The 27966-nt window shown below is 37.7% G+C and overlaps 1 protein-coding gene across 1 annotated transcript; it reads left to right on the forward strand.

Annotated features, from left to right (window-relative positions):
- Nucleotides 1-1783: 1783 nt before the first annotated feature.
- Nucleotides 1784-25337, forward strand: PYGO1 (pygopus family PHD finger 1). The gene is made up of 3 exons (XM_032864896.1): nt 1784-1946; nt 21880-21965; nt 22976-25337. Exons 1-3 carry the CDS (start codon nt 1898-1900, stop codon nt 24098-24100), a joined length of 1260 nt encoding a protein of 419 aa, XP_032720787.1. The 5' UTR covers nt 1784-1897; the 3' UTR covers nt 24101-25337.
- The last annotated feature ends 2629 nt before the right edge of the window (nt 25338-27966 follow it).

Consider the following 27966-nt stretch of genomic DNA (forward strand, 5'->3'; position numbering starts at 1 on the left):
ACAGCAACAAAAAATTCTGAACACTTGCCAGTCACTGTTAGGTACCAGAGGATATAGCAGTGAACTGGATAAAATTCCTACTGCATGGAGCTTACATTCTAGCTGCTGGGGTGGGGTGGGGTGGGGAGGAGGATGGGCTTCTCTTTAGACTTGCCTCCTGTACAAAATTTTCCCCAGCCTATCCTAGTCTGGATCTTCCAATGAGAAATTTTCTCAAAACTTAATAGAGAAAGGGTAAAATTTGTTCCCTGGACACACCCTATCCTTTTAAAGCCGATTCTGAGGCTTTGGTGCTTGCCTGTTATGTAGTTGCTAAGACTATCCATTGGCTTCGTTTACTTCTGTTCTTTCTGATACTGTATGTGTAGCTGAGTGAGTTTTGAGTCTAGTCTCAGGAGGGATGACACTCCTTTTGGAGTTAGTCCTCATATGATTAATGAGTACTTTTCAGTGATACTAACATCAAAATAAGCCCACTGTCTCACCTGATTGAAGATTAGAGCCTGCACCTACGGATTCTCTTTAGTGGGATTACTGGAAAACCTAACAAATAGGGACAAGTTTTGTAAAAGTAAGTCAAAGAATGTCAGAACTAGAAGGGACCTCAGAGATGCAGCCCCACTGCCTTTTAAAGATCCTAAGTCTGAGACTCAGAGAGGTCACCTGGGTTGCCTCAGGACACACAGCCCAATAGATGGATGTGAATCAGTGATCAAATCTAACGTACAAATCACACTGATGTTCCTTCTCCTAAAATGTAACGTCTAAATCAGGTCCAATCTTCTCACCGCTCCCACCCATCCTCCTTTCTTGTATGAAATTCTTCATCGCTCTTTCTTGAAGAGTCGAGTCATTAAAACTTGAAGTTAGGGCATTCAACAAACAGGTGTCCAGACCACGGACACGGAGCCTGAGAATGTGGATCTCCACATGCCGGCCGAGAACTCTCCAGCTCCCGCTTACAAAGTTTTCTCGGATCCTACGTTTCTCTTTCAGATCCCTGGCTGCGAGGCCAAGATGCCTGCTGTGGCCTCCGACGAAGTTCGGAGATGCCATTTCCTCACAGGAGCGTGGCCCGGGCGGGCCAGCCGCTGAGCCGAACGTCCTCAGGCCCGGCGGGGCGGCGGGGGACGCCAGGCGCGGGGCTGGGCGGGGCGGCCCCTCGGCGCGCGACGGCCCGCCCCGGCTGCGAGAGCCGCGGGCCCGCGAGTCCCGGCGCGGAGCGAGAGGCGCGCGCGGGCCGTGGGGGCTGGGCCGAGGCGGAGCGCGAGACGGCAGCGGCGGCGGGCGCCGCGGGACCAAGCAGCGGCCCCCGCCCCCCGAAGTCCGTCCCCGCGCGGGGCTGGGGAGCTCAGGGCGGGGAAGCCGCGGGGCCGCGCCACGTCCCTCGCCCGCCCCAGAGCGGGTTTTGCAGGCGGCTCCAGGCTGGGGGCTTTTGTGTCTGCGACTCGGGAGCGGCGAGAGCGCAGACCTCCTCCTCAGAGGGCGCTGTGAGTGCGCCGCCAGGGCCCGGCCACCCGCCTCCTGCCTCCCCTGTCAGCGGCTCCCGAGGCGGCGGCGGCGGCGGCGAGGAAGAAGGAGTGGGAGGAGGCGGCGGCGGCGGCGCACTCGTCCTCCGCACATGCCGGCCCCGGGCGGGGGGCCGCCCCCAGGCCGCGCTCCCGGCCGCCGCCGCTGAGCTCGGCCAGCCCCCGCACACCGCCCGGCCGCCCCGAGGCCTCGTCTTCCTCCCAAACTTTGCAAAGTCGGCCCGCGTCCCCGCCGCCCTCGGCCGCGCCTCGGCTCGGAGGCTCGCCTCGCAGCCGCAGCGGCCCCGCGAGGAGGAGGAGCCGCCGCCGCAGCATCAAAGAGACCGAATTCCCGCGGCCTGGGGGGGAGTCATGCTTTGCGGTCTGTAATGTCAGCAGAACAGGAGAAGGATCCCATTTCGCTGAAGAGAGTTCGAGGTAACCGGGAAGGGCACGGGATTGGGGGATTCGGGGTGAGTGGGGTGCGCGGGGGCCGCGTGCCCGGCCGCTGGGAGGCCACGGGGCTCTGTCCGGGCCTAACTCCGCGCAGCCCGCGCGTCCCGCCTGCGCCCCGGGGCCGAGGCTGCGTTTCGAGGCGCGCGGCCCCGGAGCCCGCTCGCCCCAGACACCCGCGCGGAGCCCTCGCCTCCGACTTTGTGTGAGGCGGCAGTTGAAGCCGCGCTCAGCATCCCTCCGTACCCCGCTCCTCTCCCACCTTAGCTCGTTCGCAAGACAGCACAATAGGCACCTCGAAGGGTGAGAAAGAAACACCCCCTCCCCGACAGAGACCACGAACGATGCCCACCCCCCAAAAAGTAAGTTGGGCTGCTCAAGAGTTGACGCTTTGAGGAAGGTGTACCGGGCCTTCGCTTCTCTCCCAGCCCCCTTCCCACCCTCAAAGGCAACATATATACAGCGTTATTTTCCTTGGGTTGAAGAGGAGACACTATATAAATTCAAAAGGCATTTTCTTTGTGGGCTTATGGATAAGAATCAAATCACCTAAAATCAATTTAATACGTGATTGGTTTGCGTCTTCCTTGCACACTAGTTAGGAAATTTCCTGCTGCCTTACTATCGAAGAAAAATCGGAGGGAACGCCGTACCAGACAAAAGATAATGCGTGTAAGTTCACAGATGCCAAATAGCGGCTGGAAATTTGGGGGATATCCTCCAGCTTTTATTTTCAACTCTAAATGGGATTAAGGCTGAAAGTCCCAAAGTTGAAATAACACTGTTCATTAAGCAAATATTTATTGAACATGTACTGTGTGCTGTGCACTGTTCTTGGCACTGGGGTACAACGGTGAACAAAGCAGGGAGAGTCCTCACCGGGTAGCAGTTCACACTCTAAGGAGATAATGAACAAAAGATATAGAATGTCAGATAGTAAGTGCTCTGGAGATAAACAAAGCAGGTAAAGTGGTTAGGAAATACATAAGAGGTGGAGAGGTATAGGTTATCTGTAAGAGGATCTGGAAGATGATGTTTGAGCCAGGACCAAAGGAAGTGATAGACCAGAGCCATATGGGTATGCGTGGGAAGAGCAGTCACAGCGAAAGGAACAGCGAGTGCAAAGGCCCTGGGTCTGGAACTTGCTGTGTGTGTTCAAGCAACAGCAAAGAAGTTATGGTAACCAGCAGAGAGTGAGCAAAGGGAGAGTAGTATGAGCTGAGGAGAAAAGGTGAGAAGAGGTATATATATTATTATTTGAGAGACCATGCATGCACACGAGGGGAGGAGGGGCAGAAGGAGAGGGAGAAGCAGACTCCCCGCTGAGCAGGGGCTCAATTCAGGACTCTGAGATCTTGAGCTGAGCCCAAGGCAGACACTTAACTGACTAAGCCACCCAGGCACCCCAGGAATTATATTTTTAACAGGGTTTCTCTGGCTGCCCTGTGGAGAATAGACTGGGGTGAGGCAGGAAAGCTAGTTAGGAAGCTACTGCAATAATCCTTTCATCCAAACAGGATAAAGTGCTTTATAAATCAGTAAGGAGTAAGGTAAATTTCCAATTGACTTAAGAGATGTAGAGATCAAGAACCACAGTCATTCATCTATGTTTTTGTTCCATGTGACTAGAGATTAATCCTAGAGAACCGGATTGTAACACAGTAACAATGTGTTGATGATCCAAAAGACATCACTTGTGTATTTAGGTAGAGATTGATTTTCTTAGCCATTTAAGCAAAAACATAATTTAGAGCAGAATATTGTTTTTAAGGTTTAATACCAGCATAGGTTTTCTTTTTTTTTTTTTTTAAAGATTTTATTTATTTATTTGACAGAGAGAGATCACAAGTAGGCAGAGAGGCAGGCAGAGAGAGAGGGGGAAGCAGGCTCCCTGCTGAGCAGAGAGCCCGATGTGGGGCTCGATCCCAGGACCCTGGGATCATGACCTGAGCCGAAAACAGAGGCTTTAACCCACTGAGCCACCCAGGCGCCCCCAGCATAGGTTTTCTATTGCAGCTTCCTTTTCTGTTTGTGGTTTTGAGTTGCCAAACCCGTTAAGGAATAGACCTTTCTGAAATACAGTTATTCCTCTGATATTTTTGCCATATTATTTTGCCGATTATTATAAATTACTTTGGGGTTGAAGGAAAAGAAAGTTCTCAGGTTTATACCTTTGAACTCAATTATCAGTCTTAAATGTAATTTTAAATAAAATGGATGGATATTTTACTGTAGATCAAGAGCACAAATCTATCTTTATTTTGTTCCAGCTACTGCTTTTAAGTTTGGTGCCTTAGCTGTATGTAGTCGGCTCAGGTGTCAGCTCAGGAATATTCTGCAAGTTAAGTACCAGAATAAAAGGCAAAGAAAGCACTTTTCAAAATGAAAAATCAAAATGAGGAGGAGTTTTTATAATAAGCTACTTTGTAGTGACTATAACATTAATTTTTAAAATATTTTGGATTATTTTATAAAAGGTATCAGAATATCTATATGAGTGATTCTGAAACACAATTCAGCTGAACTTGACTGCTCTGCAACTTTTTGTTGTAATTTATATCCTAAGACATGCAGGATGTGGTCTTTGCAGAATACAAACTGTGAACAGTGCTTCTTAAACTGTTTACCATCTACCAATGTATACAGACAGACTTTTAAATAGTTATGTATTTGTTTCATGTGTATTATAAAAAATATAAGTCATCAGACCTCTTGTTTAGTTTAAGGCTAAGATACACACAATTTAAATTTGAAGAAATTATTAAGCAAACAGTGTCACAGATGGAACTCAGATATGACAAAATTATGACAACATGACTAAGGACTTTACAGTAGTATGCTTTGTAGACCAAAAGTATATCCCCTGGGATATTTATTAAAAATGTAGGTTTCAGGGCACCTGGGTGGCCCAGTGGGTTCAGCCTCTGCCTTCGGCTCAGGTCATGATCTTGGGGTCCTGGGATCGAGCCCCGCGTCGGGCTCTCTGCTCGGCAGGGAGCCTGCTTCCTCCTCTCTCTCTCTGCCTCCCTCTCTGCCTGCTTGTGATCTCTGTCAAATGAATAAATAAAAATTAAAAAAAATTGTTTAAAAAAATGTAGGTTTCTGGGCCCACAGAATCAGAATTTCTGGGTGATTTCTCTACATCTTTAACAAGATCCCTTGTGTTCCTTATGCCTACTAAGGTTTGAGACCCAATGATGGTAGACCTAGATTGAAAAGGTGAGTGGACAAGAGGAAGCTGATTTGGGGGTCTTCTAAACCTGTCCTGATATTTTAATATTAGATTCAGAATTGTTATTTAGTGGCAATGTATCTTACTCTTATTTTCTACCAGTTGTTACCACCCTCAGCCCCTCAGCCCTTGATTATAAGAAAGATCCATGAAGATAGGTACAATATCTTGGTTATCTTACTATTTCTCCCCTCATTGTTTTGCCTGTAATATATGCCAAATGAATGAATGAGTGAATACATGAAGTAACTCATTCATATATTTATGCTGATTTTTGATTGTCTGGTCTCTTAAAATGTTACCTGTCATCCTTATTTTAACCAATATTCTCATTATGCAGTATTCTCAGAACTCTTAGGTGTTGATCTGATCACAATATCAATTCATTTATTCAGCAAATATTTATTGAGCAGTCATAGCACTAGACAGGGGAAATATTGATTAGGAAGACATAATACTGTTTTCCAGAAGTCTTTAGGATGCAGACAAATAAGTAGTTAGAAACAGCATGAGAAGTGCTGTGATCATCTATAGGAAATAATGGAACCTATAACCTATCTTTAAGGGAATCAAGGAATGCCTTCTGGAGAAGTGTTCTAAGAAGTGTTCTAAGTGTTCTAAGAAGCAGTGAGTATTCCTTTGTGGAAATGATGTAGAAAAAGCAGCAAGGACAATGGGGATGAGAAAAAGGTTTAGTAAGTCAGCAGTGGTTTTAAAAAGGCACTTCTGGGAAAAAAAACACATTTTCAAGTAGTAAAAATTGAGTGATAAAAATGTGATGTAAAGAAGCATGGTGGTAGACAGAAAGACATAGCCAGTAGGTTGGAAGGATACAATTAAGAGAAAGTGTCTTTTTTTTTTTCTTTGAAGATAGACAAACATATGGTAGACTTACAGAAGAACATGAGAGGGGAGAAACTGAAAAACATCAGAAGAGAGGATAATTCATTAATAAAACATTCAATACATGTTTTTGAATATGTACCATGTGCTGAGCATTCAATGTGGGAAGCTAGAGGTGAGACAGAAAAGGCTTCTTTCTCATAAGTCACATCTCTGCAGATGAGAGAAGGGAAATAGAATGAAATGAAGAGGTAGTCATGGAGAAAAAAAGAGAGTGGAGAAAGAAATTTAGAGATGAAGAAGGAAGTTGAGCATTCATTCCAGATGAAGTGTTTTTAACCGGAGTTAGGCATGACATTGGAGATGTTGGGATGTGGTTTAGAATGGGATAATAGCATAGAGATATCATAAAAGTAGTAAAAATATACTTGTAGGCCATGTTGAGTGAGTGTATGGAGGATTTGGATTCAGACTGGAGATGAAACTTAATTTAGGTAGTCATAAAGTGGAGGGGAGGAGCTAATTGAAGTCTAAAGGAAAGATTTTAGGGGGTTTTGCTGTTTTATTTTTTCATTGGTACATATAAAGGCTAAACATTATCAGGAAAGTAGTTTGATTTTCAACACCTTGCATGAATAGCCCCCTGAGGTGTTTCAGTGTGCACAATGGATATACATGGTTTGGAATTGAGGAAAGTGGGCTGAGCCAGAAATAGAGATCTGGAAGTTATCAGTAAACAAGTAAACTAATTGATGCCTTGGGAGTAGATAACTCACTCGGGACAGTGAGAAGTGAGAAGAGAAAAGCAACTTTGAAACTAGTATTTAGAAGACAAAGGGTGAAAAGAGGACTCTGAAAAGCAGAATGTGAAGGATTAGCCTGAGAGGTAGAAGGAAAAAACCGAAAGAGGAGAGTGTCACAGAAGTATAAAAGGAAGAAAAGATTTATGAGGGGAAGATAAATGAATTTTGTTTTTAGTCTGTTGATTGAAATGTATTTATCTGTGAGATGTCCATTGTGCTCTTCCTCCCACACTCCCTGTCTTGGTGAACATAATTTATCCAGTGACCCAAACCCATCTTCTACTCCCAGCCAACACTTTCCCAAAGTCCTAGAATACCTGTCTCCTTTCCACGTTTTGAACCCACCATCTCCGACTTTTCTATAACCACTTCGTTAGTTTAGACTTTATCTTTTTGATTATTATCATAGGCCTCTCACCGGTTTCCTGGCCTCCCGTTTTGTCCCTCTTAATCCATTTTCCACATTGCTACTGCTGATGATTAATAACTACTATCTACTGAGTACTTACCAAGCAGTTTATTAATTGTTTTAAATGGATGTCTTGTTTAAACCTCTCAAGAACCTTTTGAGTTAGATGTTACTATGATTCTAGGTTTACAGTTGACTGACTAAAGTTCAGAAAGGTCAAGTACTGTGTGGTTAAATAACATTCAAGTTTACCTAGCTAGTAAGTGACAAAGCTAGAGCTAAACTCTATGCCTGAAAGTCTTAGTTAACTGTGTTCCATTGCCAGTGTGCTAGAAAACACAATTCAGTCATGTTACTCTTTTTTTTTTTTTTTTTGTAAAACTCTTTAGTTGTTCCCCATTATCTTTGGATAAAAATCCAACCTTCTTATATTGGCTCTTTTTTACTTGGTCCAGGCCTACCCCTTAGTTCTCTATCCTTCATATTCCATGAAACGGTCTCCTGTCCAGGTGTGAGATAATCACATTCCCTTTCTAGAGGTTCTCATGGTTTCTCTTGCCTTTAAACCTTTCTCACACATTCTGTTCTGTCTGCTAGGCTTGCCCTCTTTTTTCCTCACCTTTGGTAGAATACCCATCCTCACGGCCTCAGCTTTGTTGAAACCTCCCAGGATGTCTTTTCTGATATTCCTCCCTCAGTCAAAATTAGGTGGGACCTCCTTATGTTCCCTCCACATCCTGTGCTCATGTCTATCATAATATTTATCGCATAAAATTTAAGAATTCCAAAAAAAGAAAAAAAATTGTTTTCTCTAGATTATGGGACCCTTATGGGGAGGAATTATTATTTTTTGAAGTTATCTGTTTACTTTTAAAATCAGAAATAGAATATACATTCTAAAATACACATTCTAAAATATAACAAGTAATGTGACCAACATTCACTTTTAGGTATATTTAATCAATTAATAAGTAAAAGACAGCATATTTTTTCTTGTTTTGATTAGGAGTGGATATGAATGGAAAAGAAATAAAGGTTCCCTTTATGGAAAAGACAGTGAACTAAAAAAAAATTATAAAAGCAGAAACCCCTCATATTTCACAATTTTGCCAAAACAGAAAGGTATAAGCTGTTTATTATGTGATTTTTATGAATATTTGCAGTTTTTTTCTTCATTTTTGAAGTTTTTGTTAAAAAATTTGGTTGACTTTGTTCATAAAATAAGTTTATTATTAGAGGTATTATTGTATAGAGTCAGCTTCACACATGAGTGCTATCCACCCACCCTCCTATAAGTTTACATCCATTAGCAACTTTAAACCTCATGAACCTCAGTGATAGAAAGATCATTAGTCTGGGGAGAACAGGTGGTACAGGAACCACAAATATTTGGAACCTTAAATCACAGATGTTGAGGGTTTTCAGAATTTAATATTTATTACATGCCCAGATTGATCTAGGTTCTGAGTATCACATGGCAGACATTTTCTGCCTTACATTCTAAAAGAGTATAATGGCATTTTCATTTCAATCATATAAGGTCATTTCTTTTTTTTTTAATTTAATTTTTTTGTGTGTTCCAAGATTCATTGTTTATGCACCACACCCAGTGCTCCGTGCAATACGTACCCTCCTTAATACCCACCACCAGGCTCACCCATCCTCCCACCCCCCTCCCTTCCAAGGCCATTTCTTATAATACTGTATTGACATATAAATTCATAATATTTTCTTTCAATGGTAGAGACCAGTGTTAACGAAGTGCATGTTTCAGGTGAAGGCAAAGCTGTTAGTTAAGATGTTCACATCCATAGTAAATGATGGAATAAACTGACATTATATCCCAGACTTCTGTGCTATTATGAAAAATTGATATTTTCCACTGAATGTGTTAATAATGCTTGATACGAGATCTTTTGATAGGGCATTAAATACTATAGAAACTGAAATGAAGTGAGATTATGGTATTGTTTAGTTGAAAGGAGAGCAAAATGAAAACTAATATTTGAGGGTCCACTGTGTGCCAGGCAGTATACACTGCCTAGTCAGTTCAGGCTGCTGTAACAGATACCATGGACTGGGTGGCAATTTATTGGGCACAATTCTGGATGCTAGGAGAGCCAAGGAGCTCTCCCAGGTTTGTTTTATAAGGACACTAATTCCATTCATTAAGGCAGGGACTAGTCACCTCCCACAGCCCCTTCTCCAAGTACCATCAAACTGAGGATTAGGAGGTCAACACATAAATTTTTTGGGAGGGACGGAGACTTGGTTTCCGTCATTTAATCAGCATAGTAATTAGAATGCATACTTATTTGAACTACTTTTGAAGTAAAGCAGTTTTTGAAGGGAAAAAATGTAAAATATAAAAAAAAATTATGGAATATAGTTGACACAGTGTTACATTAGTTTCAGGTGTACAACATAGTAATTTGACAACTCTATACGTTACACTATTTTCACTACAAGTGTAGCCACCATCTGTCACCATATTTTGCTATTACAATCCTCTTGTTGACTATATTCCCTATGTTGACATTTTATCCCCCAGACTTATTCATTACATAACTGGAAGCCTGAATCTCCCACTCCCCTTCATCCACTTTTCCCTCCCCTCCACCCTCTGCCAACCACCAGTTTTTTCTCTGATTTTATGGGTCTGTTTCTGTTTTTCTTGTTTGTTTTGTTTTTTAGATTCCACATAAAAGTGAAATCGTATGGTATTTGCTTTTCTCTGTCTGGCTTACTTCACTTAGCATAATGCCCTCCAGGTCCACACATGCTGTCCTAAATGGCAAGATCTCATTCTTTTTTATGGCTGAGTGATATTCCGGTGTGGGGAGTGTGTGTGTGTGTGTGTGTGTGTGTGTGTGTATGTGTGTCCATATCCCATCTTCTTTATGCATTCATCCAGCAGTGGACACTTAGGTTGCTTCTGTATTTTGGCTATTGTAAATAATGCTGCAGTAAACATAAGGGTGCATATGTTTTTTCAAATTAGTGTTTTTGTTTTCTTTGACTAAACACTCAGTAGTGGAATTAATGGATCATATGGTATTTCTGTTTTTAAATTTTTAGGAAACTTCCATAGTGTTTTCCATAGTGGCTGCAACAATTTGCATTACCACCAGTAGGACCCAAGGGTTCCTGAATCCTTGTCAACACTTATTTCTTGTTTCTTTGATACTAAACATCCTGACAAGTGTAAGGTGATCTCTCATTGTGGTTTTGATTTGTGTTTCTGATGATTAGTGATATAGAGCATCTTTTCATGTGTCTTTTGGCCATATATATGTCTCCTTTGGCAAAACGTTCATGTCATCTATCCATTTTTAAATCAGCTTCTTCGGGGTTTTTTTGTTATTGAGTTTTGTTACTGAGTTGTGTAGGTTCTTTATTTATAATATTAAGCCCTTATGAGATATGTCATCTGTGAGTATCTCCTCCCATTCAGTAGGTTATCTTTTCCTTTTGTTGATGGTTTCCTACACTGTGCGAAAGGTTTTTTATTTTGGTGTAGTCTCAATAGTTTATTTTTGCTTTTGTTTCCCTTGCTTTAGGAGGCATATCTAGAGAAATGTTGATATCAAAGAATTGCTGTTTTCTTCTAGGAGTTTTGTGGATTCAAGTCTCACATTTAGGTTTTAATCCATTTTAAATTTGTTTCATGTATGATGTGAGAAAGTGACCCCATTTCATTATTTTTCATGTAGTTTTCCTCAGTTTTCCCAGCACCATTTATTGCAAGATTATTTCTATTTTTAAAAAAGATTTATTTATTTATTTGAGAGAAAGAGAGTGTGAACGGGAGAGGGGCGGCGGGGTGGGGGGGCGGAATCTCAAGCAAACTCTCTGCTGAGTGTGGAGCCCTACACAGGGCTTGATCCCACAATGCTGAAATCATGACCTGAGCTAAAATCAAGAGGCTGTCACTCAACCGAGTCACCCATGCAGCCATTGAAGACAGTTTTTTTACCATAACGTATTCTTGCCTCCTTTGCTTACAGTATTTGGCCATATTAGCATGGGTTTATTTCTAAGCTTTATTCTATTCTGTTGATCTTTGTGTCTGTTTTAGTGCCAGTGCCATATTGTTTTGATTACCACAGCTCTTTTAGTATAGCTTGAAATCTGAGATTATGATACCTCCAGCTTTGTTCTCCTTATTCAAGGTTACTTTGGCTGTTTAGGCTCTTTTGTGGTTCCGTACAGTTTTGGGGATTATTTGCTGTAATTCTCCAAAAAATGCTATTGGTATTTTGATAGGGATTGCATTGCATCTGTTATTGCCTTAGGTAGTATGGACATTGTAACAATATTAAGTCTTCCATCCATGAGCGTGAGTATCTTTCCATTTGTTTGTGCTATCTTCAGTTTTTTTCAACAATGTTTTATAATTTTCAGAGTAAACATCTTTCACCTCCTTTGTTAAATTTATTCCTGGTATTTTATTCTTTTTGGTACAGTTGTAAATGGAATTATTTTTTTCATTTTTGTTGTTTGGTTGTTTTCTTCATTTTTCTGCTATTTCCTTATTAGTGTATAGGAACACAACTGATTTCTGAGTATTAATTTTGTATCCTGCAACTATACTGAGTTCATTTGTTACTTCTAATAGATTTTTGGTGGAGTCTCTAAGGTTTTCCATGTATAGTATTACATATTATCTGCAAATAGTGATGGTTTAACTTCTTCTCTATCAATGTGGATGCCTTTTATTTCTTTTTCTTGTCTGACTGCTATGGCTGGAATGTCCAGTACTACGTTGAATAAAAGCAGTGAGAGTAGACAACCTTGTCTTTTTCCTGATCTTAGAGGAAAAGCTCTCAGTTTTTCATCATTGAGTATGATGTTAGCTTTGGGTTTGTTATATATGGCCTTTATTATGTTGAGGCATGTTCCCTCTAAACCCACTTTGTTGAAGGTTTATATCATGAAAGATATTGAATTCTGTCAAATCCTTTTTCTGTATGTACTGAGATGATCGTATGGTTTTTACCCTTCATTTTGTTAGTGTGGTGTATCATGTTGATTGCTTTGTAGATGTTGAACGATTCTTGGTGGTAAGTGATCCTTTCAATGTATTATTGAATGTGGTTTGCTAATATTCTGCATCTGTATTCATTGGTGATACCAACTGTAATTGTAATTTGTAATTGTGTTTTGTTTTGTTTGTGTCATGTTTGGTTTTGGTATCAGGATCATGTAGGCCTTGTAGAATGTGTTTGAAAATTTTCCTTCTATTTTTTGGAATAGTTTGAGGAGAATAGGTGTTAACTCTTCTTTGGTAGAACTCACCTATGAATCCATCTGGTCCTGAGCTTTTGTTTTTTGGAAGTTTTTTTGATTACCAGTTCATTTTCATTACTAATATTTGGTCTGTGTTCAGATTTTTTATTTCCTTTTGATTCAGTTTTGGAATGTTGATTGTTTTTAGAACTTAACCATTCTAGGTTGTCAAGCTTGTTGCATATAATTTTTTGAAGTAGTCTCTTATAATTCCTTGCATTTCTGTGGTGTTAGACACTTAATCAACTGAGCCATGTAGATACCCCATAATTTTCTTGCTTTTAATTATGGCCTTTTCTTTTCCATTTAGAGAAGTCCCTTCAACAATTTTCATAAGGCTAGCTTAGTGGTGATGAACTCCTTTAACATTTATGTGTCTGGGAAACTTTATCTCTCCTGAATTCTGAATTTCTGAATGATAATCTTGCTGGCTAGAGTATTCCTGGTTGTGGGTTTTTCCTTTCATCACTTTGAATGGATAATACTTCTCTCTTTTGGCCTGCAAAATTTCTGTTAAAAAATCAGCTGATAGATTTATGGGATTTCTCTTGTATATAACCATTTTCTTTTCTCTTGCTGCTTTTAAAATTGTCTTTAATCTCTGATATTTTAATTATTATATGTCATTGTGTGGACTTCTTGGAATTCATCTTGTTTGGGATTCTAGCATTACTGAAGCTGGATGTCTGTCTCCTTCCCTGTGGCTGGGGAAGTTTTCAGCTATTATTTCTTCAAATTAGTTTTCTGCCCCCTTTTCTCTCTCTTCTCCTTTGGGGACCCTTGTAATGCAAATGTTTGTTTGCTTGATATTGTCCAAGAGCTCCTTTAACCTACCTTCATTTTTTGAAAAAATCATTTTTCTTGGGGTGCCTGGGTGGCTTCATTGTTAAGCGTCTGCCTTGGGCTCAAGGTGTGATCCCAGAGTGCTGGGATCGAGCCCCACATTGGGCTCAGTGCTTGGCGGGAAGCCTGCTTCTCCCTCTCCCACTCCCCCTGCTTTGTTCCCTCTCTCACTGTGTCTCTGTCAAATAGATAAGTAAAATCTAAAAAAAAAGTTATTTTTTCTTTTTGCTATTCATGTTGGTTCTTTCCATGACCCTATCTTCTAGATTACTGATCCATTCTTCTGCATCCTCTAATCTACTGTTGATTCCCTCCAGTTTTTACAAAATGTGAAGTTAAAAAATGAAAATTTACATGACATAAAAGGCATACCACTATCTAGTGTACAGAACAATACCCTCACTTCCTTTTTAAGGACTTGAGGCTGAAATAGATTCTTTAATATATATATAATATATAATGTAATTAGAACAAAAATATATAAAAGCCCTAAAGCAAATAATCCATAGTTTATAAAAATAAAAATTATAAATAGAAAAAATAACTATACTTCCAATAGATTTCATATAAAAGAATAACTTGTAGATTCTTTAGATGGGAAGAAATTGCCTTGTTTAATAGATGACACTCTCCAATAAGACTATGAAGAGGCATATACTTCAACTTCCAGCTCCAGATAAAGTTTAAAGGGTAAAGGAGAGATAAGATAATTATTTCGTTTAATTGAGATTGAGTGGCATAATGTAGGGTGATAATATCTACAGAGATAAAAATTTCTTTGCTTTCTTAAGATGAGAGAGGCTTCTTTTTTCTGTTTTTGTCTTCACCTTTCACATGTCTTTTCCTCTTGTGAATTCAGAGGTCACTGGGCAGGTAGGAGTGAAGAGATGAGATAAAGAGATTCAAGTATTAACAGATTAAAAGTATAACAGTGGCCAGTGTTAACAATGAGCTTTGACAGTTTCCTTTTTCTTGGTTCTCTGCCCCACAGCTCTCAGCTCCTGACTGAGTAGTGATTTACTTGCAGAGTTAGCAGCCGCTGGCTTATAGAGCAGCTGGAAAGAAGCTTTGGTACCAAAAGTTCTTAGGGTAATGTAATCAACTAGCTCTACAGCCACTACTTTCCTGTTCCTTGGATTCTGACCTTTCACTATTTTTAAAGAGTGAGAATCATCAAAATTCTTGGTAGCTTGTAGTCTAATTAGGCCTTAGGTCTATGATTCTGATCTAACACAATGATTACCTCACTGAGAAGAACTACCAGTATTACAGGTAGCAGGAGGAAGGACCCAGGTAAGGCCAAGTGTCAGAACCATTGAAAATGTTATATAGTTCGCTCTTTAGATGAACAATAAATGGAGCAACAGACACCAGTTGAACTTGAAGATTTGCTTTATGGAGGGAAATGTTATACTCTTAAGTAAAAAATTAATACCATAGAAGTCAGTTTCTAGAAGAATTTAAGGTGGTTTTACTCACAGATTACTTAAAAATAATGTTTATTTAAATAGTTGCAAATGTCAAAGCCTTGTCTTACAGTGAATACAAGTAATTGTTATTAAATTTTTGGAAAGTGAACAGAGATGTACATACCATTAATTAAAAGTACTTTCTGTCCATCTTTAAATTGCAACATTTAATTGTAAAATTATAGTTATTCAGTATTCTTAATGCTCTGAGTGAGAATTTATATATTCTAGATTGGAGATTAGAGACTAAATTAATAGTAATTGTTTTTATTTTTAGGAATTGCAGTTTTCTTTTTATATTTTTGTTATAATGAAATATCCATGACAGATGTTAGGAAATACAGGACTTTGTTGTTTGGTACCTTTGTTTATTTATATAACTTTATTATTTGACCTCTAAAATCATTGCTGATTCTTTTTCTCTACCACACCCATCATAATTTCTAGGTATTTGTATTTGAGAAAAACACATTTCTTGGCTCAGCATGTCAGTATATACTGTTAAGGGAAAGTGAGTATGATTTGTTAATATGGAATCATCAATTCACTTTATATGGGGTACTGAATAGTTATAAATTAGTAACAGATTCAGTCATATCTGAACCATGAAATTTTAAATCAATGACTTTGAGGGGTGGATTGAATCTCACAGTTAGTTCTTTACTTACCATCTACTGAAATGGGATTACTACCACATCAAAGAATTTAAAATAGGGGTTCCTTAGTTTGAACCTGGAAGTTTTCATTTTTGTCTTTTGTGGTCCACTGAGGAAAATAGTATGTTTGTAAGATTTTAGGGAGGCAAACTAGTATCTTAGAAGTTTATAATGTAGGTTTACCCAGACAACCAAAAGAAAGAAAGATAAATTGGAGTTCATCAAAATTAAAAACTTAACATGTGTCAGAGGACACTATTAAAGTGAAAAGACATCCCACAGATTGGAAGAAAATCTTTGCAAATCTTATAACTGATAACAGTTTAGTATCCAGAATACATATAGAATTCTTACAACCTAACAAAAAAGATAAACAGCTTAACTGAAAAATAGATAACTGACTGGAGTAGGCATTTCTTCAAAGGAAAAATATGTATAGATGATCAATAAGTATATGAAAAGGTGTTCAACGTCACTAGTAATTTTGAAAATGCAAGTTAAAACCGCAAAGAGATATCCGTTTATACTTTCTAGAATGGCTACATTTAAAGTACAAGCAGAGGAGAGTCAGTCAGTTGAGCATCGGAGTCTTGGTTTCTACTCAGGTCATGATCTCAGAGTTATGAGATTCTGCCCTGCGTCAAGCTCTGTGCTTAGCCGGGAGTCTGCTTTAGATTCTCTCCCTCTCTCTGCCCATACCCCCGCTCTTTCTCTCAAATAAATCTTTAAAAAATAAAGTTAAATTAAAAAGAAAATAAGTGTTGGGGAGGATGTGAGGAAATTGGACCCTTAGACTTAGCGGGTGGGAATGTAGAATGGTGTAGCTGCTATAGAAGGCAGTAGGGCAGTTCTTCAAAAACTTAAGAGATACCATACTGCCCAGAGATTCTATTACCAGATATATACCCAAGAGAATTGAAAACATATGTTATATAAAAACTTGTACATAAGTACTCATAACAGCATTATTCTTAGTAGCCAAAAAGTGGAAACAACCCAAATTGTTCACCAGCTGATCAATGGATAAATGTAATATGGTATATCCATACAAGGGAATATTATTCATTCAGAAAAAGGAAATAATACATTCTATAACGTGGATAAACCTTGAAAATATTACTCTAGTTTAAGTGAAACAAGACACAAAAAGCCACATATTGTATGATTCCTTTTATATGGCATATCCAGAATAGACAAATATGTATAAGTAGATTCATGATTGCCAGGGCCTGAGGGACTGGGAAATGACTGCCAATGAGTATATGATGGGGTGATGATAATGTTCTGGCATTAAAGAGTAGTAATGATTATATGACCTTGTGAATATATTCAAAAACTTGAAAGCAAAAGGAAACAAAACCCTAGTTTTAGATTTTTATGCTACTTTTTAATGAGTGGTATGATTTCTTTACATTCCATTTCTTTTTTCTTTCTTTAAAAAGTGGAGATGACTTACCTACCTCTTAGGTTTGTCGTGAAGATTGAGCTGAAAGAACATAGATATAGGCAAATACAGACTTCTAAATTGGGATGGTAGAACAGAACTACTTTACAGAATCTCTTTTTAAATTCTAAGTAAAATGAACCAAAGCTGTTTTTGAAAAAGAGCAAAAATGTTCAGCAACAGCAGCAAACAAAGGCCCAATAACATAATTCTGAAACAGTGCAAAATGCACTAAGGCTTCTAAGACAGTCTCTACCCTTGGAAGCTATTAGTAATTTACAGAATTTTGAGAATTCTTACTAATAACCGCAAGTCTGGATAGAAGGAAATTAAATGACTATTCTTTATATTCTCATTCTTTTGTGCAAGAAAAAAAAATGAATGAAACAAAAAGTTAAAAAAAAAAAGAGGACTGTTTCTATCAGATACAAACTGAATTAAGGAACACAGGGAAACCTCCCATGTGAGTGGGGTACTACACCCCCCAACTAGGTAGATGGGCATTTAACAAAATGTGAGAATTAAAAACCTGGATGTACCAAGGAAACACAAGAGGTTCTTACTAATCTTGCTAGAAGAGGCAGGTGTTCTAAAGAGATAACAGCATATCCAGTCACATGAAAATGATAACATTTGTATAAAAGTGAGTTAGTTGGCTTTATTTCAGGAATGTTAGTTTTGAGTTGAACATTAAAATAATTTAAAGGGGAAAAAAATCACATGATTATCTCAATAGATAAAACATACCACCCAAACCAAGTAATCTTAGATGTAAATAAAAGAGTCAGAAAGTCACCCATGTTAAATAAAAGAGCAAATAAAAGATATAGACAGAATTGCAAGATAAAAATAAATAACTATGTAAACATACTATAGGAAACTAATGAATTAACAAAAAAAAAGAAGAAGAAGAAGAAAGAAATAGCATGCAGAAGATGAAGACAGAAGGAAAGATCTCATATGTACTTTAAGTGCTAAACTTTAATGAAAAAACAAAAGCAAAAATAAGAGCAGGAAAGAGTTCAAAGACAGGATGATTAATAAAACAAAATTAGATTAAATATAAATTGCAGATCTCAGGAAACCAATTGAGGACTAAACAAATTCTAGAACAAATAAAAAAATTAGAAATAAAGAACACAACATGGATAACATATATGAACTATATAATAAGAAAATAGGAAAACTACAGATAGATTAAGTAGATATTAAAAAAGGGTAAAGTTGGAAAAGCTAACTAATAGATATGGAGCTAAAAATTCCTCTAGCATAATAATAATTAGTGCCCCTCCCAATAGAGCACTCAACAAAGAGCAGAAAATGTATTCAAAGATGAGATAAAAGAAAATATAGCTGAAATAAAGAATTGAATGTAGAGATAGAAAAAGTAGATGATAGGAAATAGGATGGAAAAAAGTAGAGTAAGATGTGATACCATATTATCTTAAACATTCAAAGTTCAATCAATGCTATCTAAAATCGAGGGAAGACATACATTTTCCAACTTAATGTTTTCCTTGATTTCTTTTAGACTTAGAGGATTCTTTCCAAAAACTTCTCTTATGGTAAAGAAATATTTAACATATTCTATAGTTTAATTCATTTCTTATTGCCTTTATTACATTATAAAAATGTTAAAATTTAATGCTTTTATTTAAAAATGTATCCCATCTTTGTAAAGTTATTACTACTGCTCTATATTCACAGAGGGAGAAGTAGGTAGGAGGTAATAAGCTATATGTCTAGAATGATATGATGTTAACTTATTAGTAATGACAGTTTCTGGCTGGTGGCACTTGAGATATGTATCAGTCAGGATCTATTCAGGAGATAGAAACCATACCAGTTACTTTTAATAGAAAATTTAATATAAGGTATTGTTAACAGACATTAAACTGAAGTGGCAAAATAGGATATTAAAGTTTTCACAGAGGTGTTGACTGGGAAGCAGCTACCATTCCTAAGGCCACAGGAAAGAAGTTGGAATTACTAGAGTATATAAATTCACGGAGGGGCCCTGTGGAGTTTAAACTCAGATCTCTGAGAAGGAGGTGCTGCTTATTCTAGTATTAAAGCCTCTGGACTCTGAGGGTGAGCTCCATGGGCCTGGAACTCAAATGCCTGGTGCTAATGTCTCTGAGGAGGGCACAAAAAGGCTGTTTGGGATAATAAATGAGGTATAAAAAACAATGTTATTTTGTTCTAGATGGCTAGCCAGAACAGGGAATACCTTTCCAATTATTAGAAGTAGTTCTCTGTGTCTCTCAATATAGAACTTTTGAAAGTTCTTATTTATACTGACCTTGTGAATTTTAAAAAATTTATTGCTAGCTAATTTAGTTTAGTTTTGTTCCTATAAGTGAAAACTTTTCTTCTATGCTATCTTATGACTGGTTTTAGTTTGTGTATAAAAAGCACTCTTATGTTTAAATATTGATTTAACATCCAGAATCCTTACTGGATTTTGTTAGTTTGTTAGTTTTTTCACCTTTGTTGTATATAAGCTTCTCTAAATAGCTCTTAGAGAAATTGGCTTCACATTTTGTTAGGTGGGAGTCTTTGTCCAACACACTTATTTCTCTTTATTGCCAAGTACCATTTTTTTTTCCTGAACTATTATTGTAAAAGACTAGTCTCCCTGCTTCTACCCCTGTCCCATCACCAATTCATTCTCAACACAGTTGCTAATATAATACTTTTAAAACTTAAATCATATCACTTTCCTGCTCATAACCCTTAAGTGATCATTCACTGTCCTTCAGATAAAATTTAGATTCCTTAGCATAAACTACAAGGCTTTGTGTCTTAGTCTGCTTGGGCTTTAAGACCAAAGTATCGTAGACTGGGTGGCTTAAACAACAGAAATTTATTTTCCCAGTTTGGAGGCTGTGAAGTCCAAGGTTAAGGTGCTAGCCAATTCACTTCCTGGTGAGTGCTCTCTTTTTGGTGTGCAGATGCCCACCTTCTTGCCCGTGTCCTCACATGGCCTTTCCTGTGTTTGTACTCCAGAGGGAGGATGGAAAACATACTCTTCTTTCTCCTAAGGCCACTAATCACATCAAAAGGGCCTGACCCTCATGACTGGTGGTAATCTTCGTTACCTCCCAAGGGCACTACATCCAAATACCAGCATACTGTGGAGTAGGTCTTCAAAATAAGAATTTTGGGGGGACACATTCAGTCCACACTGCTCTAAATGATCTGATCCCTACCTATCTCTTTAACCTCTTCTAGTGGCATTCTCCAGAGTCCCTTCACACACCGGCCTCTTTTAAATTTCTCAAACACATCGTGCTGCTTTCATTTTTTTTTTTTTTAAAGATTTTATTTATTTATTTGACAGATCACAAGTAAGCAGAGAGGCAAGCAGAGAGCGAGAAAGGAGGAAGCAGGCTCCCCACTGAGCAGAGAGCCCGATGTGGGGCTCGATCCCAGGACCCTGAGATCATGACCTGAGCCAAAGGCAGAGGCTTTAACCCATTGAGCCACCCAGGTGCTCCACATCGGGCTTCTTTCTACTTAAGAATCTTTATACGTGCTGTTCTCTGCCTAGAGGCTCTTCCTTAGGCTGTTTAAATGAGAGACTTTTTGTCCTGTAAGTCTCAGTTTATTTTTTAATTTTATATTTATTTTTATTTTTATCTTTTAAGTCTCAGCTTAAATACCCCCTTTCTCAGAATCCACATACGTGAGCATGTCTCCTCTAATTGTCAACTCACTGAATCTATTACAAATGTGTATCTATGTATGTATACATACTTTTATTCTTCTGTCTACTTTTGTAATGATCAGAATTCTCCATAATTGTTTTTCCAGCAGAAAAAAATTCTGTTGATATTTTCAGATCATGTCAACTCCGTACTTTTTAGTTTTTATTTTGGTAAAATATATATAAAATAAAACTTTCCATTTAAACCATTTTTAAGCATACAAATCAGTGACATTAATTCCATTCACAGTGTTGTATATTGATAAACTTTTTTTAGCCTCTTTACTTCACAGTCAAGCTTTTGCTTTTGCTTGATCGTATACTGTTGAGAAAATAATACTCACGTACATTGTTGTACCTTTAAGAATTTAAAGGCCAGGGGCGCCTGGGTGGCTCAGTGAGTTAAAACCTCTGCCTTAGGCTCGGGTCATGATCCCAGGGTCCTGGGATTGAGCCCCACATCGGGCTCTCTGCTCAGCAGGGAGCCTGCTTCCCCATCTCTCTCTGTCTGCCTCTCTGCCTACTTGTGATCTCTGTCTGTCAAATAAATAAATTAATTAAAAAAAAAAAAGAATTTAAAGGCCACATAAAATTTAGTGCCATAATACCAGTTCTAGGAATGATTTGTACATGTATTTAAGACACCTATACATAGATTTTCATTGCAGACAGCAAAGGTTTGGAAACAACCTAAATATCCATCAGTAGGGAAGGAGCTAGTTTAATGAATTATGGTATAATTATACCATGAAATACTACTCAGTTATTAGGTGATGGAGCAGTTCTGTATGTAATCACATGGAATGATTTCTAAGAAGAAAGCAAAGTGTAGAGAGCATTGTTGTATAGTATGCATGCTATGGTTTGTATACTCCCCGCAAAAGATATTATGCTGGAATTTTTCTAGATTATCTTTTGAAAGAGCAAAAACTGGTGGTTGCCTCAAGGATAAGAAACCAGATGACTAAAGCTTCAAGGGTAGAATGGAGACTTTCTCACTGAAAGAATAATAAAAATTACTGTGGGAGTAGAGATGAATGTTTCTGGCTGAAACTATGGGGAAGACTTTTTAAAAAAACAGGGTTTGTTTTTTTTTTAAAGCTTGGTATTGCTTTTATCTGATAAAAATAGAACATATATTGACAGGTAGTTATGATAGATACTGCTGTGAGAGATGTAAAATGATTTTAGTTACAAGTGGAAATGTTATTATTTTTTAAGGTGGTGATAGTGGACTGGATGGGTTAGGAGGACCAGGTGTACAACTAGGAAGCCCTGACAAGAAAAAACGCAAGACAAATACACAGGTAAATTGACATTTTCTTTAATAATGGTTTTTGTTCACTGATAAGATCAATCTGATGAGGTAAATTTAAATTTGGTCATGGGTTTGTTTCCTATCCTCTTCATAACCTAATCGTGAATTCTGAAGTGATTTTTTTTTTTTAAATTCTGCAACTAGTGGCTGTTGTTGGCCTATAGGTCTAAAGTGAGTATTGCAAGAAAGAAGTGTAGGCAGACAAATGAAAATGGTTGTTCTTAAATCTAACTTAAAAACTATAGGTAATTGTAGTTCTACTAAAAGATTGTAAAATCTGGGGACACAGGTTTAACTTGAAGTAGTGTTCAGCTATTAAAAGTAATTCAGTAGTACCTACGCGTCATTAAGCGATCATGGTAGAAGAATCTTTTGTGTATAACCTGTGCTTAGATAACCATTATAAGAACAGGCTTCTGTGCTTTTATCCCTTATAAATTTGAAGCACTCTTTCTATTTTAAAGACTACGAGAAAGTAAGATGTGTATTCAGATTATTTCCATTTTGGCCACCATCTGTTAAACTTCCAGTGTGACTAAAACTGGAAGTTTATTTTTCCATTCTGAGGCCAAGAGCATAGTGCTTGGGGAATACTTTAATAGCTACTCCCTGAAGTTAAGCTAACAAAAAAACTTAGATCCTGTTTATTGTTACTTAATTTTATGGTTTAAGTGAAAGGTTCCAGAATTACAGTTAAGCATATTAAATGAAAGTTACATAATGAAGCTTCTTTTGAAGCTTAAATACCTTTGGAATTTGAAGTAACAATGAGTTTGAGCTCAGAAAACCATACCTCCTTTCCTTTCTTAAAGAAGTCTACACATTTTAATCATTAAATATAATTAAATATGAAAACTATTTGGAATTGAAAGGTCAAATGAATTAGATTTTCATAAAGCAAGAGAAATTTGATTAAAGCTAGGCTGTTACATGTTAAGATAACAGTTTTAATAACTTCTTTGATCGAAACATGTCCTTTACTCTACATTCTCATTTCAGGGGCCTTCTTTTCCTCCATTGTCTGAGTATGCTCCACCACCGAATCCAAACTCTGACCATCTAGTGGCTGCTAATCCATTTGATGACAACTATAATACTATTTCCTATAAACCACTACCTTCATCAAATCCATATCTTGGCCCTGGTTATCCTGGCTTTGGAGGCTATAGCACATTCAGAATGCCACCTCACGTACCTCCAAGAATGTCTTCCCCATACTGTGGTCCTTACTCACTCAGGAATCAGCCACACCCATTTCCTCAGAATCCTTTGGGCATGGGTTTTAATCGACCTCATGCTTTTAACTTTGGGCCACATGATAATTCAAGCTTTGGAAACCCATCCTATAATAATGCACTAAGTCAGAATGTTAATATGCCTAATCAACATTTTCGACAAAATCCTGCTGAAAACTTCAATCAGATTCCTCCACAGAATGCTAACCAAGTTTCTAACCCTGACTTGTCATCTAACTTTGTCCCTGGAAATAATGCAAATTTTACTTCTCCATTAGAATCTAATCATTCTTTTATTCCTCCCCCAAACACTTTCAGTCAAGCAAAAGCACCACCCCAAAAACAAGACTTTAGTCAAGGAGCAACCAAAAATACTAATCAAAATTCCTCTGCTCATCCGCCTCACTTAAATATGGATGACACAGTGAATCAAAGTAATATCGAATTAAAAAATGTTAATCGAAATAATGCAGTAAATCAAGAGAATAGCCGTTCAAGTACCACAGAAGCTACAAATAACAGCCATGCGAATGGGACACAGAATAAGCCGCGACAACCTAGAGGTGCCCCAGATACCTGCACCACTGAAAAAAGCAATAAATCCTCTCTTCACCCAAGCCGTCATGGCCATTCTTCTTCTGACCCAGTGTATCCTTGTGGAATTTGTACAAATGAAGTCAATGATGATCAGGATGCCATCTTGTGTGAAGCCTCTTGTCAGAAATGGTTTCATCGGATCTGCACTGGAATGACTGAAACCGCTTATGGCCTCCTAACTGCAGAGGCCTCAGCAGTATGGGGCTGTGACACCTGTATGGCTGACAAGGATGTCCAGTTGATGCGCACTCGAGAGACTTTCGGTCCACCTGCAGTGGGCAGTGATGCTTAATCACCGGCATTAACTAAAGGGTCCCCTCCCCCCGTGTCTTACAGAGGTTCAGTGACACAGGGTTTTAATGTTTTACATTATTTTTTTAAATGCACACACAAAAAGTTTATTTACCTTTTAGTTTCTGTTAATATTCTACTTCATTACCAGTGCAAATGTTATATTGTCCTTGTTTGCTATCGTAAATGAGAATAATGTATATGGGGGTGCTTTAGAAAGTACTATACTAATAAATGTTAGTTGGTGTTGTTGTTGTTGTTAATCATAAACATAAAAAAGCCTCTTGAAGCTTCAAAATAATATATAGCAAATGTAGGCAAGTTTTGACTTTAGAAAGTTAGAATCATTGAAAAATGTACATTGCAGAGCTGAACTTTGTTAATATTACATTAAATGGTTCAAAAAATTTTTCAAGGATCTATTGACATGTTTTCAGGAAAAAATATGTGTAGCTATAACATGGAAGAAAGCATACATTTTAATGGATGTTTTAAAAAAAATAATAGAGTATGTTACCAGATTTCTTCCCACTAGGGTCTTTGAAGTTAGTGACTTCCTATTTTCAAGTCAGTCTTTTCAAGCTATCTGTTTATACAGATATGAGACAGATGTTAGCATATAGTAGATGCTTAGTAAGTATTTGTTCATTAAGTTGTGGATTGTACCACATGAAATTGCTACTATTAGATCAGTTGATAAAGGACTGCAGTTAGTAGAGTTGAAGCGAAATATGTTTCTAGTTGTGCTGTTTAGAATTACAATAGTATTATGCTCTTCATTCAGTTTCCTTTGATTATTGAGTTGTTTTGTTATTGTTTTCCAGAGAAATAAATAACAGTATCTTCGGAAGAATTGCAAATACTTCTTTTAACACGATTTGAAGCCAGGACATACTGCACATGACATAGGTGGAAACATCAAGTTGGCCTTAGAAAGCTCAGCTGGTGAGACCTGCTCAGTGGTGGTTTGAAAAATCTTGTTCTGGGGATTTGGATTCAAAGACAAACCTCGGGGGAGATCAGAATCCATTTTGAGCAAAGACTAATTAAGAGCCAGGGTGAAAGCTAACTTATAAACAACAATTTCAAGGCCTTGAAGTAGATAGGAGTTTCTGTTGTGACTGAGGAAAGTGAAACGATGGACTCAAGAACATCCTCCTGGGCGATGATCAAGAACAGAGACAGAGGTGTACTCGCTGAGACTTAAAGCAGTGACCTGTGACCAAAAAAATCACACACAAAAAAACAAACAAAATACACCACAAGATACTGTTTGAGGATTGATAGCAATTCATACAATGGTTGGATGTTGGTGAAGCTCCCAAACTTGCACCATCATTAGCATTGTGACCAAAAAAGTTCTGAAGGCCGCATAGTGATCTGCAGAAGAATAATTAATTACTACTGTTTAAACACTAGTGAAGCAGCAGCAGCAGCAGCAGCAGCAGTGTCTCGCCAAGAAATTAAAATTGTGCGTGAAACTCTTGATTAAAAAAACATTCGTTGGTTAATAAACATGAGCCTACACTTTTACATGACAGCACTTGACCTCGCATGCCACAAGCCACTAAAGCAAAATTAATTGAATTGGGATTTTAAATTTTGTCACATCCGTTATAGTCACCAGACCTTTATCCAGCAAACTATCATCTTTTTCATCATTTGAAGCTTTTTTTAATAAACAACATGTTCTCCAATTAAGAAACAGTAATTGGAGGGATATGAACAATTTATATAGTTGAAGACATGACAAATTTTATAAAAATGAAATATTTAATATCCTATTAGAAGAAAACTATTAATGCTCATGATGCATATTTTGATTAAATAAAACTTATTTTTTTAAATAGTGTTTTAATTTTGACCTACAAAAACAGCAATTTCATATGGTACAAGGTAGTAGAAGGTTTTCTCCATTTACCTGTGACTAGTTAGAGGTGAGTACAAAATATTTTCCATATAGCTGTAAATTATATATCTTTACAATTTTAGGAAATGAAGTGATATAAACTCTTATACTAGGTACTCCTTGGTGTGAAAACTTTACCAATTGAAGCAGGTGAAAATGCAGTATTTTTGGCTGACTCCGACTTTTGATGTATTTAGAAACATTTTTGAAGATCCCATGTTGCTTACTTTATATTTGAAGTACGCGATTTTCTAAATGTTTAAGGACCTACTTATGTTGTTCTTGAAATCTTGAAATCCTAGTGAGTGCTGGTTTTGAAGACACTTCCAATGTTAACATTTTACATGGTAGTACTTGAGTTGTACTTACTGTTAGAATTGATTATGCATTTTCTTAAGCCATCTGTTGCTTACAGTTTCAGTAGTTGTTTTGTGAAAGTGAAGTAACCTCTCCCAAGCTAGTCTAAAGGTACTTGATTTGTAATGTGATTCTTTTCCATTTCCAAATAGCCATTTTTGAAAACTTACAAGTGAATTTTTATTCAAGTATTTAGATCTTCTGAGCACCTTATTTAAGTAAGAGTCTGTAAATATTCAGAGAAAAACCCGTGGTTGACTGACCATGAGTCACAGGTAAACTATAACCATAGTTTGTGAATGTTTTCATGTATTCAAATTACATTTCTTAACTAGTTCCACATTTGTCTGTATATGATTACTAAGTCAAAAGTTAGATGGTTTTTGATAGGAAAAGTGATGAAGTATAAGAATGTCCAATTTGACCCAAAAAAGGCTATTACACAAATTGATATGGCTTTGTTAGGACAAGTGATGAGCTACCCTAAACATTTTCAAATATTCAGTAATGAAAAGAATTGTACTTAGGTAGAATAATCTTCCAGTAGCATTGCACCTTTTTTTATATAATCCTTTTCCTTCACTGAAGGCCTCATCTCACATGCACACATACACACAGAGATACACACACACACATAATGGAGCAGGAAAACATGGTTTCTCCCATATTCCCAAGTTTTGTCTAAGTTCAACCTGGCTAACACTCAGCAGCTAGGCTTTCTCGTGACAGCTAGATTACTGATAGTTTTAAAGCATCTATTCCTTTCCCAGAACTTGCTTATTCATTTTACTAGAGAATTCCTAGTCTACTTACTTGTTGAACTACTGGACTCACTAATGCCAAAGTAGCTTAGCTTGTGAAAGAAAAATTATTCTTCAGATAGAGCGCTTAGAATTAGTTTTGTGATTGTTGTTTTCCTTTGGTGCGAAATACTTTTAGAGTACTGCTATTAGGATTCTTGTTACCCAAATTAGAAGATTATGTACATAAAGCAAGATTTTCTTCTAGTGGGGCTTACTCTTTCTGGATTTACACAATATAAAGAAATCTGATTTTTTTTAAGACTTCCAGCTCTGCCTACTGGTAGGAAAAAACCTCAGTAGTGTGGGTCACCATGAATTCTGCTGACTTTAGTCATCCAAATAAGTATCAGGAGTCTTCATCTAGAATTCTTTCAAACTTGTTTGTCTTGAACATATTAAAAGTGCTAGTACTTATTGTCCAGCGTACTGTAGTAATTGTATTTAATAGTAAAAAAAAATGTAAGTAATAATTTTTTTAAGGGAGCTCTAAAGAATTTTTGGATTTTTTTTTTAACAGTGTATAGGGGTTTCATATGCATGAGCATTCGTGCTATTTTGATTTTTTTTTTAATTAAAAAGTTCAATTAAGGGCATCCAGGCTCCCAAATGTCATTTGTAAATAGTGGTTTGGAACATTATATAAAATGATTAGATTGTTAGGAAAGCTGATAAAGGCTTATTTCAACCATAATGTAGTTAACCACTAGTATCATGCTGAGCACTCAGTTTTCTTTAGGGAACCAATCAGTATAGGAGGTAGAAAGAAACAGGAGTCTTTCCTTTTTCCTGATGGGATTC

This window comes from Lontra canadensis, unplaced genomic scaffold (assembly GCF_010015895.1).
Source record: "Lontra canadensis isolate GAN:19392208 unplaced genomic scaffold, GSC_riverotter_1.0 scaffold28, whole genome shotgun sequence".
Lineage (NCBI taxonomy): Eukaryota > Metazoa > Chordata > Mammalia > Carnivora > Mustelidae > Lontra > Lontra canadensis.